This window comes from Tenrec ecaudatus, chromosome 10 (genome assembly GCF_050624435.1).
Source record: "Tenrec ecaudatus isolate mTenEca1 chromosome 10, mTenEca1.hap1, whole genome shotgun sequence".
Taxonomy (NCBI): Eukaryota; Metazoa; Chordata; class Mammalia; order Afrosoricida; family Tenrecidae; genus Tenrec; species Tenrec ecaudatus.
This window is the reverse complement of record NC_134539.1, coordinates 119,865,043-119,880,876: the sequence shown is the minus strand read 5'-3', so window position 1 is coordinate 119,880,876 and position 15,834 is coordinate 119,865,043. Positions and strand designations below refer to the sequence as shown.

Genomic DNA, 15,834 nt, shown 5'->3' with positions numbered 1-15,834 from the left:
AATCCACAAGTAATTCACAGTAAGTTTTCTTTAATAAGAGGGAAAAAACTATAAAAACTATAAAAAGTAAAGGACAATGGCATGGAATTTACTCCCAAAGTGAGGAACTAAGAACAGAAAAACAAATTGACGAATGACTCCACTCTCTGGCAGGGAATCATCACATTCCATGCCGTACCTTTCCTTCCTATTATTGAATTTACGCAGCAAGCACTGAGGGTTTCTGCCAACTTGTGCAGTGGAAATCAAGATGCACCACCGATAACTGTTTGTCACTGGAATATGAGCGCTGGAAACAAAGGGCTGATGCCTGGAAAACTATGACTTTGTGACAGAAATTATGCCAATAATCTTTTGATCAAATTTTGTAAGCTCGACAACTTAGTCAATGCAAATAACTTTTTTCTTCCTCTTAGAAAATTTCTTTATGAATTAGGTGATGGTTTATAGAGCAGATAACCAGCTTTACATTCAGCAATTCATACATGCTGTGTTTCGACTTATCCAGAGCAATCTCCTTAAAAGCCAAACCAAACTCACTGCTATTGAGTCAATGCTGACTCGCAGTGACCCCCAGTCGGTTTTCCGAAACTGTAACTGTTTACAGGAGTAGAAAGCCCAGTCTTTCTCCCATGGAGATGCTGGTAGTTTTGAACTGTCAAGCCATGCAGATCGCAGCCCAATGCTACAGCACCAGGACTCCCCACAGTCCCTTCAGCCTACCATCCTTTATCTTAATTCCTCCTTGTTTCCTGTTTCCATTCCAACCTTCTTTCCAAATTCTCTGAACTCTATATTTTATAAATGCTGTCCTTTGATCTAAAATGTCTGAGTAATCTAACACAGACCCAGAGAGGGCTTTGTATAGTAGTACGCCAGTGAACTGCCAGAAGTTCAAGCCAGATCCAGAAGAGGAAATACCTGTTCCATATGTTCAAAGACTGCTGGAGTAGCAATAGCAGCAGGTGCCTCTTCAATAATCTTCTGATGCCTGCGTTGCACTGAGCAGTCACGACCAAACAAAGAGATAGCATTGCCATACTCATCAGCTAGAATCTGCACCTCTAGATGCCGAGATTGTTTAGCTAGTCTCATTACAAAGATAGGTGAGCCAGGGACTTCAGCTTGAACCTACATTAGAAAAGGAAAGAAAACATATTCATAATTGGCAATCCTTTTTGCTATTCCGATAGACTGCTTCAATTTTAACAGGCAGCTGCCTAAAAGTGCCAGAAACCATGTCAATCAAAATGAGTTAAATATAACCCATACATACCCTTTTACATTTAAGAGATTACATTCTGAGTTGTATAAAATTGACATCTAACTCCTCAATTATAGACGATCTCATTACAAAACATTTCACATTTACTAAAGAGTAAAGAGTCTATAATGAAGTGGCACATGGTGGCTGTGTAGGGTTCCTCCTTCAAGAGGGTCTCTGGTGGCCTCCGGGAAGCTGGGTAGTGCTGCCTCGTATGACCCCATGCTCCCTCCTTTTGGTGGAGCACTGTGCCCAGCTGCCACACCGTGCAGGACACCTCCATGGTTGCAGCCTCTGGAACAAAGGCTGTAGGCAGAACCAAGCCTGCACAAAGTTCTTAACTCCTATGTAGCCTGAGCCCATCAGCTCAAAGTTGTTGTGGGGTGGGATAGGAGGAAAGATGCATGTAGGAGGGTGCTTGGAAGAAAGGAATGCAAATTTCAACATCCCAAAGTAGTCAAACTGGAAGTGACACCTTTGCCTTGGTGGGGCTGGGTGTCCAGTCAAGTACCCAGTGCTTATGCAGGAAGGTGGATATTCAGTGACTAACCTGGCCCAGAGGGCTGAGCAGGCTACAAGATCCTGAACACAGAGCTTACAGTACTGGGAGTAGAGCCCTCGAGGCAATTCAAGGAGGGAAGCTCTGAGACCCAACACTGGAAGAAGCTGAAGGGGATAAACTACGTGCCCTCCAGTCACACAGCCTGGCTTTATCCAGTTTTGTTTTCTCCAAGCCTCCTTTCTTCATAAAAAAATGATCCATAACTTGGCTCAACATAGTTATAAACATATCAACAAATCTTAGCTGTTATTTTATCTATGATTATATTTTCTAAATTTAAAAAATTACACAAAGTGGTCTGAAAACAGAAAGGGCAAAAAAGAGAAACAAACCTTCATTTTTGCATAACTTGATCTTTAGAACCTAATTATTGTAGATAAATGAGGAGTGGGTGTATTAATTACAGACTATAAAAATGCATGAACAATCAGTGTTACAAATGTAATCATATTTGAAAATATGCACACACACACACAAATTCCACAACAGAGCAAAATACTGCCATAGACTCACTATAAGCAAATGCCCACTTTTCAAAAGACTAGAGACTATTTCTTGTCTCATCATATATTGCTTGTATTGTTATAGTTCTTTATTGTTTTCAAAGGAATCTCATCTTCAGTAAAGAATTATATGTAATTCTATAGTTATAGAATTCTACTCTAACAATTATTTAAAAGTAATCAAAAGACTGTCCTCAGGCTTCCATTGTTCTAATGAGATGTTAGCTGTCAATCTGTTATTCTTTTGAGAGTAATCTTCTCCAGGTGCATTTATAATTTTGCTTGTTGGAGGGAGGAAAGGTTTGGGAAGAGGCGGCTTCACTTTGGTAAGCTTAGATGTGGTTCTCGATGTCGTTGGTGTTGTTTGTTTTTTGTCAATTCAGGAAGACTCTTAGTGATTATTTCTTCAAATGTTTCCGGTCCATTATTTAAATATTGCTTCAGCTCCATTCTCTGAGATTCCAAATAAATAAGATCATTTCACTGTATCCTGCATCTTTTATGTTCTGTAGTGTTTATATTGTTTTGCTGTGTTAACAAGTCACGTCAAAGCTCAATGGCTTAAGGCATACACAATTTCAGTTGCTCATGCCAATATGCGAGTCATGTGGACAGCTCTTTGGAACTTGGCTGAGGTCACCTATAAGTACACAATCTGCAGGTACCTTGCTTGAGGATGAATGGCCTACGACGGTCTCACTTATAAATCTGGTGATTTGTGCTGTTGGCTGACAGACCTAGGAAGCCTCAACTGGCACAACTCATCTCTTGCACATGGCCTTTCATCCTTCACGAGCCTAACAAGGTTTCTTCAGTGGCACTCCAGAGGGTGTGGGTAGAAGCTACAAAGCTTCTTGAGGTCTACGCTTTGGAACTTTTATGATGTCACCCTGGACACAGTCCAATGATCTACGCAAGCCACAAGGCAAGCTAATATTCAAGAAGTGGGAAGGACTCCCTTCTTCATCGAAGGTAAGGAGCAGCAGTCACATTGCACAGGGGTATACTTACAAGGGTGGAGGAGTTATTGTGGCCATCTGTAAAACAATCGACTATGGTCCACCCCCTGGCCACAATAATTCACATACCTCCCACATGCAAATTAGACTCACCCCCTCCCAAGACCCCCAAAGTCTTATCCAAGTAAGGCATCAAGCTTGGCGTCCGTTTTCTGAGTCCAGAAGCAAATGCAGCGCCCTGGTTGCAACTCCACAGGGGAAGTGTCTGCTGGTGCAAAGACCTGGGAACTAAAAACACGTTATCTGCCCCCAATACTCTCAACATATAATGGTGAGAGGGAGATGATAACTGAAATATATATTCTTGTTCAAAGAGGAAAGATATGGGTGGTACATTAAAATCACTAGTTCATAACAATTCTGAAATCCAGATAGTACATATTTCCAGAGGCAGAATTTTTTTTTTAATTAGGGACTGGCCCTGCGCCCTGGTGGTGATACTCTAGATCCGAAGGTCTCCACTACCCTGAGCTCCGTCTTTTGAGCTCCTGGCTCCACGCTCTGAGAAATCTTTTTATTAGAAATAATCACATTGTCAGCTGAATAGCTTTCTCACAGCCTGCTTCCTGCCCATAGAAAGCTGAAGGGCCAGAAGCCATTTTTCATTATGACAACAGCATTAGTCCACATTCACGGTGCATTCATCAATATAAGTCTTTAAAACATCACGGGGTCCTATGAAATAGATTAGGGTTCAGTCCTTGCCCCCAAAATAAATCTGTAAACTATTTTCCAATCATATTTCTCTATACTTTAGGCATGTCAGTCTGCTATTAGTCAACAACAAAAAACTTAAGATCATTAGATGCCCTTTTGTCTAGCTGAAAAAGTCTGGTACTGCCTTAAATGTTTGTGAGGTCTTCAAGTAATTTATAGACACTCTTGATTTGGATTTTCATCTGAGGTCATTCTAACTTTCAAAATCTTTTTCCAGCTGGAGAGAGTTGTGTTTTCAAACCCAGAAAGTCTTGTGTCCTTTATACTTCCTCTAAATTCTACTTGTAAACTACACATTTTCATCTTTAGCACATGTCACTTTTGTAGTTCCTTGTCACGTACAACTAAGAGTCTTCAACAGATGTAAAGTTTTATCTAGAGATTTCCTTGATTGGATCCACATATTGATTAAAAGCATTTTCTATCTTCCAGATTACTTCGGGCAACTTTTTCCCCCCACCAGAATATGGGTTGCCTTTTTCTCTTCCAGACTCCAAAATCAATTTCCTCACTACCTCTCCCACCTCTAATTTAACAAGCTGTTCACCATTCCTTAGTGGCTTATGCTACCGACCATCCCTAATACACATAATTCTGTGAATCTGCAATTTGGGCTGGGCAGTTCTTCTGCTGCACCTGGCTGGAGTCACCCATACAGCTGCACCCATCTGGCAGCGAGACTGGGGTTGGATGGTCTAACAGAGACTCAGATGTCTTTTGATGCTGGTTGTCATATATCAGGTCTAGAAGGCCTCGGCTGAAATCAATATTTTCAAGTGGCTTCTCTATCTCCAATAATAGGACTCTAGCCTGAGTTCTTCATATAACAGTCTTAGGGCTCATTCCAAAAGCACAAGAGCACAAGACCACTGCGGCCTTAGTTTCAGACCTTAAGAGCATTTCTGGCACATTTTATCAGTCAAAATAACTCCTAGGGTCAGCTGAAATTCGAGTGATAGGGGAAAAAAAGAGAGAGTCTTTACTTCTTAGTAGAAGGAGAGCAAATCAAACCAGTAAAGGTTGTACAAATACAGATAGGAGGAGTTAATATGGCTATCTTTCTAAATAAGCTCCCATATGCTTTTCTCTATATTTTTTGTCCTGTGTCTTAACGCTTCAATCTGGATTTTCTTCAAATCTATCGTCCAGTTACTAATTCTCTCTTCAACTATATCTAATATGCTATTAAACCTCTCTTGATTTTAATGTAGCTATTGCATTCTTTCCCAATACTGGAATTTCAATTTGCTTCTTTGTGATTTCTAGTTCTGTCAATAATCTCTATCTTGCATTTTATTTTCTTGACTATATTAGGTACAAAAACACTAAATTTATTGTGTAATAGTTTCCATGCTTAAGATCTTTTATGAATCTATTTCTACAGTATTTTTCTTTTCTTGACTTTCAATTGTGTAATTTTATATTTTTAATTGGATGTTTGATGCTCTTTATAAAAAAATCAATAAAGATAATTTGAGGTTCTGGAATATTATGCTTCTCTGGAGATGATGTGCATTTTCGTCCTGGCAGGTGGCTAGGCTAGGGGATTAAAAAATCCTAAAATACTTTTGAGAATTTTAAAGCTGAACTTCAGTCTCTTTGAAGGCAGGTCTATTTCCAGTTCATCTTGAGGTATATCCCTTCAAGATCACAACTTAAAGGGTGGCTGCTTTTCCAGGGTTCCCCCTCTTTAGCAAGCACTGAAGACTAATGTTCATCCACCTACATTGATGAAAGCTAGCAAGCTTTTCAGTTGTCTGAAACAGAATTGTTTCTTTTTTTCCCTAGCTGACCTCAATGGGAGGATTAGCTTTGGGTATCTAGTTACCATTATTGGAACTTTAACTTTGACATGAAATTTCCTTAGTGTTCTAGACTCTTCAATTATTTTATTCCATAGTGATAAGCCATTTTCAAATGTCTAAAGGAGTCAATAAAAGAAAAAATATAATATACCTTTTGCCTCTAAAAGTAAAATATTTTTTTCTAAACCATATGAGAAATTAATCTACTTCATATAAGATAAGGATTACTACAGAGAGAAATTAATCAGTGTCTGACCTTCAAAAGAAAATCCATTCAGGCAATACCTTTACCTCTTTTTAGAAGGGTAAGATCACAGAGCAAGGACGAGTTTTAACTTTTTTTTTCCGAGCCACCTTTAATCTCATATAACGTGGGTCTGCCACCATGTTTCAATGCCAAGGTGTGGCAGCCAGGCAGCACAGGCACAGGCAAGGGTGCTATATGCTAGCAGGGTAGATAAGACACATGGCAGAAATTCAGAGTGGTACAGCCAATAGTAGCTAAAGCAAAACAAAATCAACCAGAGAGACTGAGTCTGGCCCAAGCAAAACGGCCAGATCTGAGGGTAACCATACTCACACTTTATAATGGCAGAACAGTGGCCACTATAAAGAGACAAATATATAAATAGATCAATTCTCCTTGGGTAGTATGAGATTCTACAAACACATACACCAAATTGGAAAGAATTATCTCAGCAACTGGGCATTTTTATTTGTTAGAATTGCATTACTGCTTGAATTAACTAATTGTATCTCTGATAAACCCTACCTGTCTGAAGAGGTTAGAGAAGTCATCTGCACAGTTGACTTTTCTGATTCCCTTCCCTCCCCCTCCTTCTGAGGCCTTGATCATTACTGGATAGCCAACTTCTTCTGCTGCCTTTAGGAAGAAAGAGGAAAATGGGAGATATTAGTATTAGAAGACAAGGAAAAAAACAACCATTTCCCCCCCTTTTAAAAAGGCAGTCATCCAGTAGGTCTCTACATAGATCTTCAAGATACACTATTACTTGAAAAAGAACTGTATTTCTAGAAATTAGGTCAAAACAAAAGAAATCAGCATTGAATAGGCCAAAAACTGGTTAAGTATTAGCAATTTCATAAGGTTGAATCTAAATAATCATATACAGGTGTCAAAATAAAATAAAAGACATATTTACATATGATTATATATGAAGGTATATACTCACATACGGAAATATAAAGAACAAAGACTAGAAGACAATAGACAAGTATTTATCCATAAAAGGAAGATGGAGAGATGGAAACTTGTTCTTTTAACAATATTTGGTTTGTTTGTTTTTTAATTTGGTTCTTTTTAAAATTTTATTTATCTGTAACTTTCCCTAAATTATTACAGTGAAAAAAACTTTTCAAGTCAAAATCAATTTCTGAGTTACAAAATATGGTAAAACTAATAGCAGCATAATTCATTATAAACAATAGCTCTATATTAAAATGTATTTTTTAAATTTTATTATACTGACAATTTTCTATTTCTCACAGGAAATGTTTCTTATCGAAACCCTCCAAGTATTTGTATGAGAAAATAATTTTATAATACATAAAGATCAATATGTAGTTCCTATAGTTAAAGCTTCTTCCCTATATTATGAAGATACCCATATACTACTCATAGTTTTTCATTGAAAAATAAAGACATAAACAGCTCACAAGCTGATAGTCTCAGTATAATCTTATTCAACAGGAGACTTAAAAACAGAATTTTTCAGCCCCAATAAAATGATTTTTTTTTAAAAAACAAAATTTTTCAAACATCTAGAAATTTTTCCACTCAAATTTTTATCAGATATAAAATCTAATTAGAAAACTAACTTTCAACACATGCTCATGCCTTTTCACATTTACATTCTTAATGACCCGTTGATAACCATAAAAACTTCAAAATTTACAGTACCAATCAAGCAGGAAACTATTCAAATCACAATCCTCATGAAAAAACAACCAAACTCAAAGTCACTGCTATTGAGTTGATTCCAACTGACCACAAACAACCCCATCGGACAGAGTATGGCTGCAGCCACAGGGCTGCAAATCTTCGGGGATCCTTCTCCTGAGAGGCTGCTGGTGAGTTCAAGCTGCTGGCCTTGTGGTTAGCAGTCCAACACATAACCCACTATACTGCCAGACCTTCTTCACATCAAGATAGACCTATGTAATATGCAACTATTTAAAAGAACTCAATAGTTTTCATAATTAATAATATAGAATATGTTCAAATTATATTATTAAAGAAAAAAATTAAGCTAGGGAAAAGAACAAAATTTTAAAACAACCAAGTAATACTTTTATCAAAAATCCAAAAAATTTGTCACCTTCAGAAAAAAGATATTTCACATTTTCAATTGCCTCGGTAAAGATGATTACTTTTCACTAATAATTACCTCTTTTAATAAACATACTTTCTTTTTGCCTAAACTCATATAAACAGCGGAAGCAGGATGAATCGGACCATTGGGTAACAACTTATCAAAGAAACAAGAGTGCTACAAATGTGGAAATGGCTTAAGTAATTGTCCACAGGCAGACAGTAAATAAGAAAGTCAAGCTTTTTTAAAATGTGAAGACTCTAGTCACAAGCTAGCTATTAAAATACCTTAGAAAAAATTTCACGACTTGGGAAAATATCCATATATATATATTATTAACTGGAAAAAATGCATGATTATCAGATAATATATACTGTTAAGTCTCCAATTTTATTTTAGCACAATAATTATAATTCAATGACTATTAATAAAGGTTGTAATTACTATATGGATCTATATATTAAAAGAAGACTGGAAAAATACACACATATCATTGGGCATTATTTCTGGATGGTAGGTTTGTAAGTAGTTTTATAATTTCTTTTCTGGCTTTCCAAATTTTCTAACAGAATACTATGCTTTAGACATATAAGCAAGAAAAAAAAACACAATTTTCACCAATATGTAAAATAATTACTTTTGGAAAAGGAGTTATCTATTCTTTTGCAAAATATATCAAGTAGACTATTACACCTGCAATTCAATTTTAAATAATAGGAACATCTAGAATATGTACATACAAATTAAACATGGTATGTTCTTCAAAAGTAGCCTCTTTCATCATTGAGTTGGTAAGAGAGGAACCAACTTCAGATAACAATAAAGTAGAGACAAGGTAATATTGGGGAAAGGGTCTCTCCTCTTGTCTGAATTCAGATTTCTACATGGATGGACAATAACTAGACTAACATTTTCAGCCCCTCTCTGCTCTGTCGCTCACTTTTCACGAGGGAAAAGAGAATTATGTGGTTGGTAAATTTGGAATCAGGATGTGGATGTGTCCAGAGGTCTCTATCTTCTCATTTGAAATCAGCCCACTGCAAAATATATGTTCTTTGGCAGCTCTTGGCCATAGAATAAGCTGAAGAACACTTTCAGCAACATAAGTAAACATAATAAAGCTAACATTTTCTTCTCTATCTGCTTAACTCCTTGGCTCTGAACTTAAGTTTGGGGAAAAGAGGTGTGTGGTTTATCAGACTCCTTCACACAGTAACAGTAGAGAGAAGCAGAAACAGTATTCAATACCCCTTAAAAAGTCTGCTTTTGGAGGGAAAGTGGGATAGAAGGGGGGAACCGATTGCAAGGATCTACATATAATTTCCTCCCCCTGGGGGATGGACAACAGAAAAGTGGGTGAAGGGAGACGTTGGACAGTGTAAGATATGACAAAATAATAACAATTCATAAATTATCATGGGTTCATGAGGGAGAGGGGAAAACGAGGAGATGATATCAAGGGCTCAAGTAGAAAGAAAATGTTTTGAGAATGATGAGGGAAACAAATGTACAAATGTGCTTGACACAATGGATATATGTATGGATTGTGATAAGAGTTGTATAAGCCCCCATTAAAATGATTTTAAAATAAAATAAAATGATGCAAAAAAAAAGTCTGCTTGAATCACATGAGAAATATTGGTCTGTCCAGATGATCAGCTTACTTCAAAGGTTACTTTAAAAATAGCCCTCCACTGGTCTTACAAGCCTCAAGTGATCGTGGGTATATCATGAACCTGGGTCCAAATTCCTCTATTTGTCATTATAGTATAGAGGTATCACTCAGTCACTTACCTTCAGCCCATCATCTACATCCTTCACATAACCTTTTTCGTATAGTTCCTGAGGGACATTTAAGATACGCTTCGAAAAATCGTTTTCCTGCCAGTCCACACAAAGACCTGCAATGAAACAACTATTTGATGCGAACAAGGGGGTTTAGAGTGGAGATCCAAAGCTCCATCTGTATACAATTGGATATCCCCCAACAGAAAAGTTACAAGGAAGGGATGATTCAGCCAAGGTGCTGTATAGCACCAACGAAACAAACATCATTCCTCTAGTTCCTGACTCCTACCCCCACCCCCTACCATGACCCAGTTCTACCTTACAAATCTGAATAGATCAGGGAACACACATTGGTACAGATGAGAACTCTGGACACATGGTTCAGGACAGATAAACCATCAGTAACAGTAATGGGAGTAGGGATACCATGAGGGTAGGGAGATGGTTGGGGAGGGGGAAAAGGGGGAGAAAGGTGGAACCTATCACAAGGTTGGGTACATAGCCGCTGCCACCCCGCCCCCTGAAATGGACGAATAACAGAAATGTGGGTAAAGGGAGACAACAGTGTATGATACAATAATAGCAACATATAATTGATCAAGGATTCACAAGGATGGGAGTGTGGGGGGGGGGGAGAAAAAGAGGAGCTTCTACCAAGGACTCAAGTAGAAAATGTTTTGGACACGATGGTGGCAAGATATGCACAAATATGCTTGATACGACTGATGTATGAAATGTTATAAGAGCCATAAGCACCCCCAATAATTTTTTTAAAAAAGAACTACAATGAATAACAGTGATTAGGTATGGGTATGAGAGAGGTTGTGCTTTTTTTAAATAAATCATTTCATTGGGGGCTCTTACATCTCTATCACAATCCATCCATACACCCACTGTGTCAAGCACATCTGTACATACGTTGCCCTCATCATCTTCTACTTAAGCCCTTGGTATCAGCTCATTTTCCCCCTCTCCCACCCTCCCTCCCTCATGAACCCTGAATAATTTATAAATACCCCCCCGCCCCCAGGCCCTACACTGACTATCTCCCTTCACCCACTTTTCTTTTGTACACCCCCCTAGGAAGGGTTAAATGTAGATCATTGGGATAGTTCCCCCTTTCTCCAGCCACCTTCCCCTTCCCTTCCTGGCATCTCTTATTTTCTCATTGTTGGTCTGAAGGGTGTATCTGTCCTGGATTCCCTGTGTTTCCAGTTCCTATCTATACCAGTGTACATGCTCTAATCTAGCCAGATTTGTAAGGTAGGATGAATTGAGATCATGATAGTGGGGGGAGAGGAAGAGTAAAGAACTAGAGGAAAGGTGTATGTTTCATCAGTAGTTCTGTTCTTATCAATTTTTAGCTATACCTTTCGCCCCACACAAGCCCCCAGCTATGCTTTCTTTAAAATGTTCTCATATTTACCAAAATGGAGGCTAGGTGGGAGAAAAAGGAGACCATTAAATTTTTAAAAAGTCAAAACAAAGACCAAAAAAAACAAAATAAATGCCTAATCAGTCCTTGGAGTTAACAGTAATTAGCTATAGTAAACTCTGACTACATAAGTTCTCACGCTAGATATAGCAAGGTGTAACATTGAACAACTTTAAAAAATGCAAGAACACACAGGTACAAAAAAGAAAAGGAATGGCAGACTTTTTACGGTAATTCAGCAGGCAAAATAGCTTCGATTTGTGTGTTCAGGGCTGCTCTAGGGCCAGAGGTCTGGGAAATAACTCAACCTTTATGAGCCCTTGGAAAATGGAAATGGCTCTTTTATTGGTCTCAGCAGAGTCATGATTTCAAGCTCCCTAAATGTATCTCCACTCAACCACAAGGGAAACCCTCGAATCTCTCCATTCAAACAAGAACAAATTCAATCTTTTATTTTAAACTATTTGACCGAGCAAGTCTGGGGAGGATATTGTATTCCTCTAGAGAGCCTAAGTTACAAGAGTTCAAATCTGTTCAGTTTCAAAATAATGGTCATTCCCTTTGGAAGAGGTTTAGTGTATGCCCACTCCTTGTGCTCCAGTATTTTAAAAACAAAGTAAATACATAAAGCTGGGAGGGGGGAATTAATATTGTCATCAGCAATAATAATTCCCTTGGCACATTTTAAGGGGCTTGTTATAGGTTCACATTGAGTCAGAATTGAGTGAATGTGCTTGATCCAACTGATGTATGGATTGTTATAAGAGCTGTAAGAGCCCCCAATAAAATCTTTTTAAAAAATTGGATGTATAAAAAAATTTTTTAAAACAAAACAAAACAATTGGGTATCAAGTTAAAAAAAATCCTAAACTTGTAAGTTTAGGATTGTTTTGTTGGTTAAGCAAAAAATTAGTTTTGAAAATTTATTGACATACCTGGGGAGAAAAAATAACTAGAGATCTGGCTCACTGCGGATCAAAAGCAATTGAGAATCTGAATGGCAATACCCAAGGAATGTACAACTTCAATAGATTACAGTTGGCAAGAAAACATTTGGGTATTTGAGTTCTAGAGTTCCATCTTAGTGAACCCAAGTCTCCCTCAGCCAGGTTCAAAGGCCTAGTTGTGCCTATGGAAGATACAATTTACTCAGAACAAACTGAGTCATAGGAGTTTCCTCGAGGTTTCGCCAAATTTGCTACAGTCCACAGGTCAACATCTACCTGTGTAGTACTAAATTTATATTCCTAAAGACATAATAGAATCAAAAGTATAGGTATTAGGCCAGGAGATAAAGGGTACCATTAATTAGCTGGGAATCTATTTCTCGGCCAAATACCCAACCTACAGTTCCAAATATCCGACTGTATTTGCTGTACTTAAAGACAAACAAAAAAAAAACCCATAAAAATAAATTATCTTACCGCTGCCACTCCAAGGAAGAGTTGGGATACCTGCAGTTTGAGCCACTATGGAAGAAGCAATCTTATCTCCCAAAGCCCACATGGCCTGACTCGGAGGACCTAGAAGTAAAACAATACAATAACCATGACATTTTGTTACAATTTTTGCCACATGCATTAGGATTTTGCCTTATAATTATTTTAGCATTTGTCTTATCCCCAGTCCTCCATCACATACCACGGAAATCATACACCGGATTATGAAAACTAGTAGCTATTGTAAAAGCTTTCTGCACACAGAGAGCTCAATAAATCTGTCTCTGAGGGGCCTTTCAAAAAGTTTGTAGGCTAAAAAATAAAGTTCATGGGAAAATCCCATTTTCCTCATAGACTTTTTGAAGCTCCCTCACTGACCCTTTCTCCACATTGCATTTTCACAAAGCCAGAGCAAAATTTTAAAAAGCCAGTCATTTGGACAGCCTGTTCTCCCTTCCACCACCCAAGTCTCAATGTGATGAATTAAAGAACAAAAATGTAATCACAATGAAGTAGGATAAGCTGGATGTCAAAAATAAAGGCAGTTCATCCTCGCATCCCCTTCCAACAGCAAAATCTGAATGACAACCCTGATGGTTTGGGAAAGGAGAGCTGAGAGCCTGGATGACTGTGTAACCCCACTAGAGGGGAGTGAACGGATATAGTGGATAGGGTGAGATACAGCATTAACTAACTAATTGTTTGATTGATTGATTAATAAGGGTTCCTAGGGCGTTGAGTAGCGGAGAGAAGGGATAAAGAGTAGCTGATATTAAGGAGTTCAAGAAGAAAATGTTTTGAAACTGATTGTGTTAGCAACTGTACAATATTGCTTGATGTGGTTGAACTATGGAATGTTATATTAAAAAAATGAAGGCAATTACTGAGAGCTGCTGAATATTAAAAGGCCCCTTTATGTTAAAAAAATTGGAATATGGGTAAAGTTAACAGAACTAATCAAAAGGATAGGAATAATATACTAGAAAGGCTTACCTATGAAGGCAATACTATTTTTCAAGAGAAGTTCTGGGAGCTTAGGATTCTCAGAAGCATGACCCCAGCCAGCCCACACTGCCTTTAAAAGAGCAAAGTAAGATTCATTCTTAAAATTTATAGTAAGAAATAGCCATCACCTATGTTAATCTCTACCAAGACGGAATGCATGTCATCAAGGACAACAGCACCACAGCAGTCTAATGCTTATCTAAGCTTCTAAGATTGATCACTGGCAAAATGTTAGAGAACCATAAGTAATCCATCGTGGCAAAACTTCGGAAGTTAAAACCAAGTTGAAATTGATATTAAGACTTTATCTAGTCTTGTTCCTTGGCTAATTCAATTCATAGTCTTTTTCAACTAGGACTTTATATAGAGTCTTTTCCAGGTTATGTTTCACAGATTCACTTTGGTCATTGGTCATCCCACTATACCTTACACCTACTGGTTACACTGTCATTCTAATGTAGGGTTTTTTCCCCTCAATGAATTTTAAGGAATTTAAATTTTTAACTCAATGTGATAGAAAAGAAACAACTACTTCTCTGAGATATATTCTGGGCTAAGAAAATTACACTGCAAATGGTTAACTTCAAAAACAAAATACTTTAAAAAATAAGATAACTTCTCATTTACTTGGGGTGATTTAAGATGAAATGGATGGGGTAAATAATCTCTGAAAGATTGGTCAAACACTCTTTATTACTTGCTTTATTTTGATTCCTTCCATTCTTTTTCTCCCTGTAAGAGTTATCCTACATACAGGCATTTCCAATAAGCTTTCAATGAAAGTTGCTGTTAGGTGCTGCTGAGTTTGTTCCTGATTTATATTGGCCCCATGCACACTGGAACACCAAACTGTTGATACATGTGATTAGTTATGGATCAGACTGTTGTGACCCACAAAGATTTCTCTGGTTAATTTTCAGAATACCAGGTCTTTCTTTCCAGTCTATCTTTAGTCTGGAAGCTCTGCTGAAACCTGTTCTGTATCACAGAAACACTTAAACTTCCTCTGACACACAGAGATGCAATGGCTGGAAATTGAGTCAATTTCAACTCACAGCAATCCTGTAAGACAGAGTGGAACTGCCCCACGGGATTTCCAAGGCTGTAATCCTTGTGCGAGCAGGCTGCCACATCTTTCTTTCAAGGAGCGTAGTTGGGATCTGACTATTAACCTTCTGGTTAGCAACTAACCTGAGGAGTCACTCGGACTCATCAACTACCAAAGCCTCATCTTAAATAAAATCCCAACTTTTCTCTGGCTCTCCCTGTGCCTAACGAAATGGCTGACTATAACTTTAAAAGGACATTGGTGTCTCTTACTTGTACAGGGATCCTTTTAGCAATATCAAGAATTAACTCCACGTTTGCATAGTTGTTGTTGTTTGGTCCTCCAGGCACTGGTACATAGTGATCTGCCATTTTAATGTATTCTGAAAGTACAAGAAAATTAATGAAAAATATTTACTTGCAGAAATATAATGGCATAGCAAAACAATGCAGAGGACAGTCTATCATAGATAACCTTAAGGCAAACACTAACTGGGTAATCTTTGGGACCATTTAGTTGGAAGCTCTCACTTTAAGTCATAGACACTAATGAGTTAATCCCACACTTAGGTAGCTCTTACAACAAAACAGAAATTTTCAACCAGGTGACTCTTCTAAAGGGTCATTATGATTCCTGGAGTTAGCTGCTCCAAATAAAGAGTCACAGTCATCGCAGAAGACAAACGGGTGCATAAGTAAATGCGGCAAAGAAAGCTGATGGTGCCCGGCCATCAAAAGATATAGTGTTTGGGGTCTTAAAGGCTTGAAGGTAAACAAGCGGCCATCTAACACAGAAGCAACAAAGCCCACATGGAAGAAGCACACCAGCCTGTGTGATCACATGGTGTCAAAGGGATCAGGCAACATCAGAACAAAAAATCTTATCACTGTGAATGAGAGGGAGTGCAGATTGGGGA

General features: G+C 38.0%; 1 protein-coding gene across 7 annotated transcripts in view; it reads right to left on the bottom strand.

Moving 5' to 3' along the window:
• ACACA (acetyl-CoA carboxylase alpha) overlaps positions 1-15,834 on the bottom strand; it is a 318,090-nt gene that overhangs the window by 160,465 nt on the left and 141,791 nt on the right. For all 7 annotated transcript variants that reach the window (XM_075561440.1, XM_075561439.1, XM_075561438.1 and 4 more), the window contains 6 exons: positions 15,191-15,300; positions 13,859-13,940; positions 12,851-12,949; positions 9,998-10,104; positions 6,643-6,753; positions 922-1,131 (listed from right to left, as the gene is read on the bottom strand). In XM_075561440.1, coding sequence (XP_075417555.1) covers positions 922-1,131; positions 6,643-6,753; positions 9,998-10,104; positions 12,851-12,949; positions 13,859-13,940; positions 15,191-15,300 — 719 coding nt within the window. The remainder of the gene's footprint in view (positions 1-921; positions 1,132-6,642; positions 6,754-9,997; positions 10,105-12,850; positions 12,950-13,858; positions 13,941-15,190; positions 15,301-15,834) is intronic.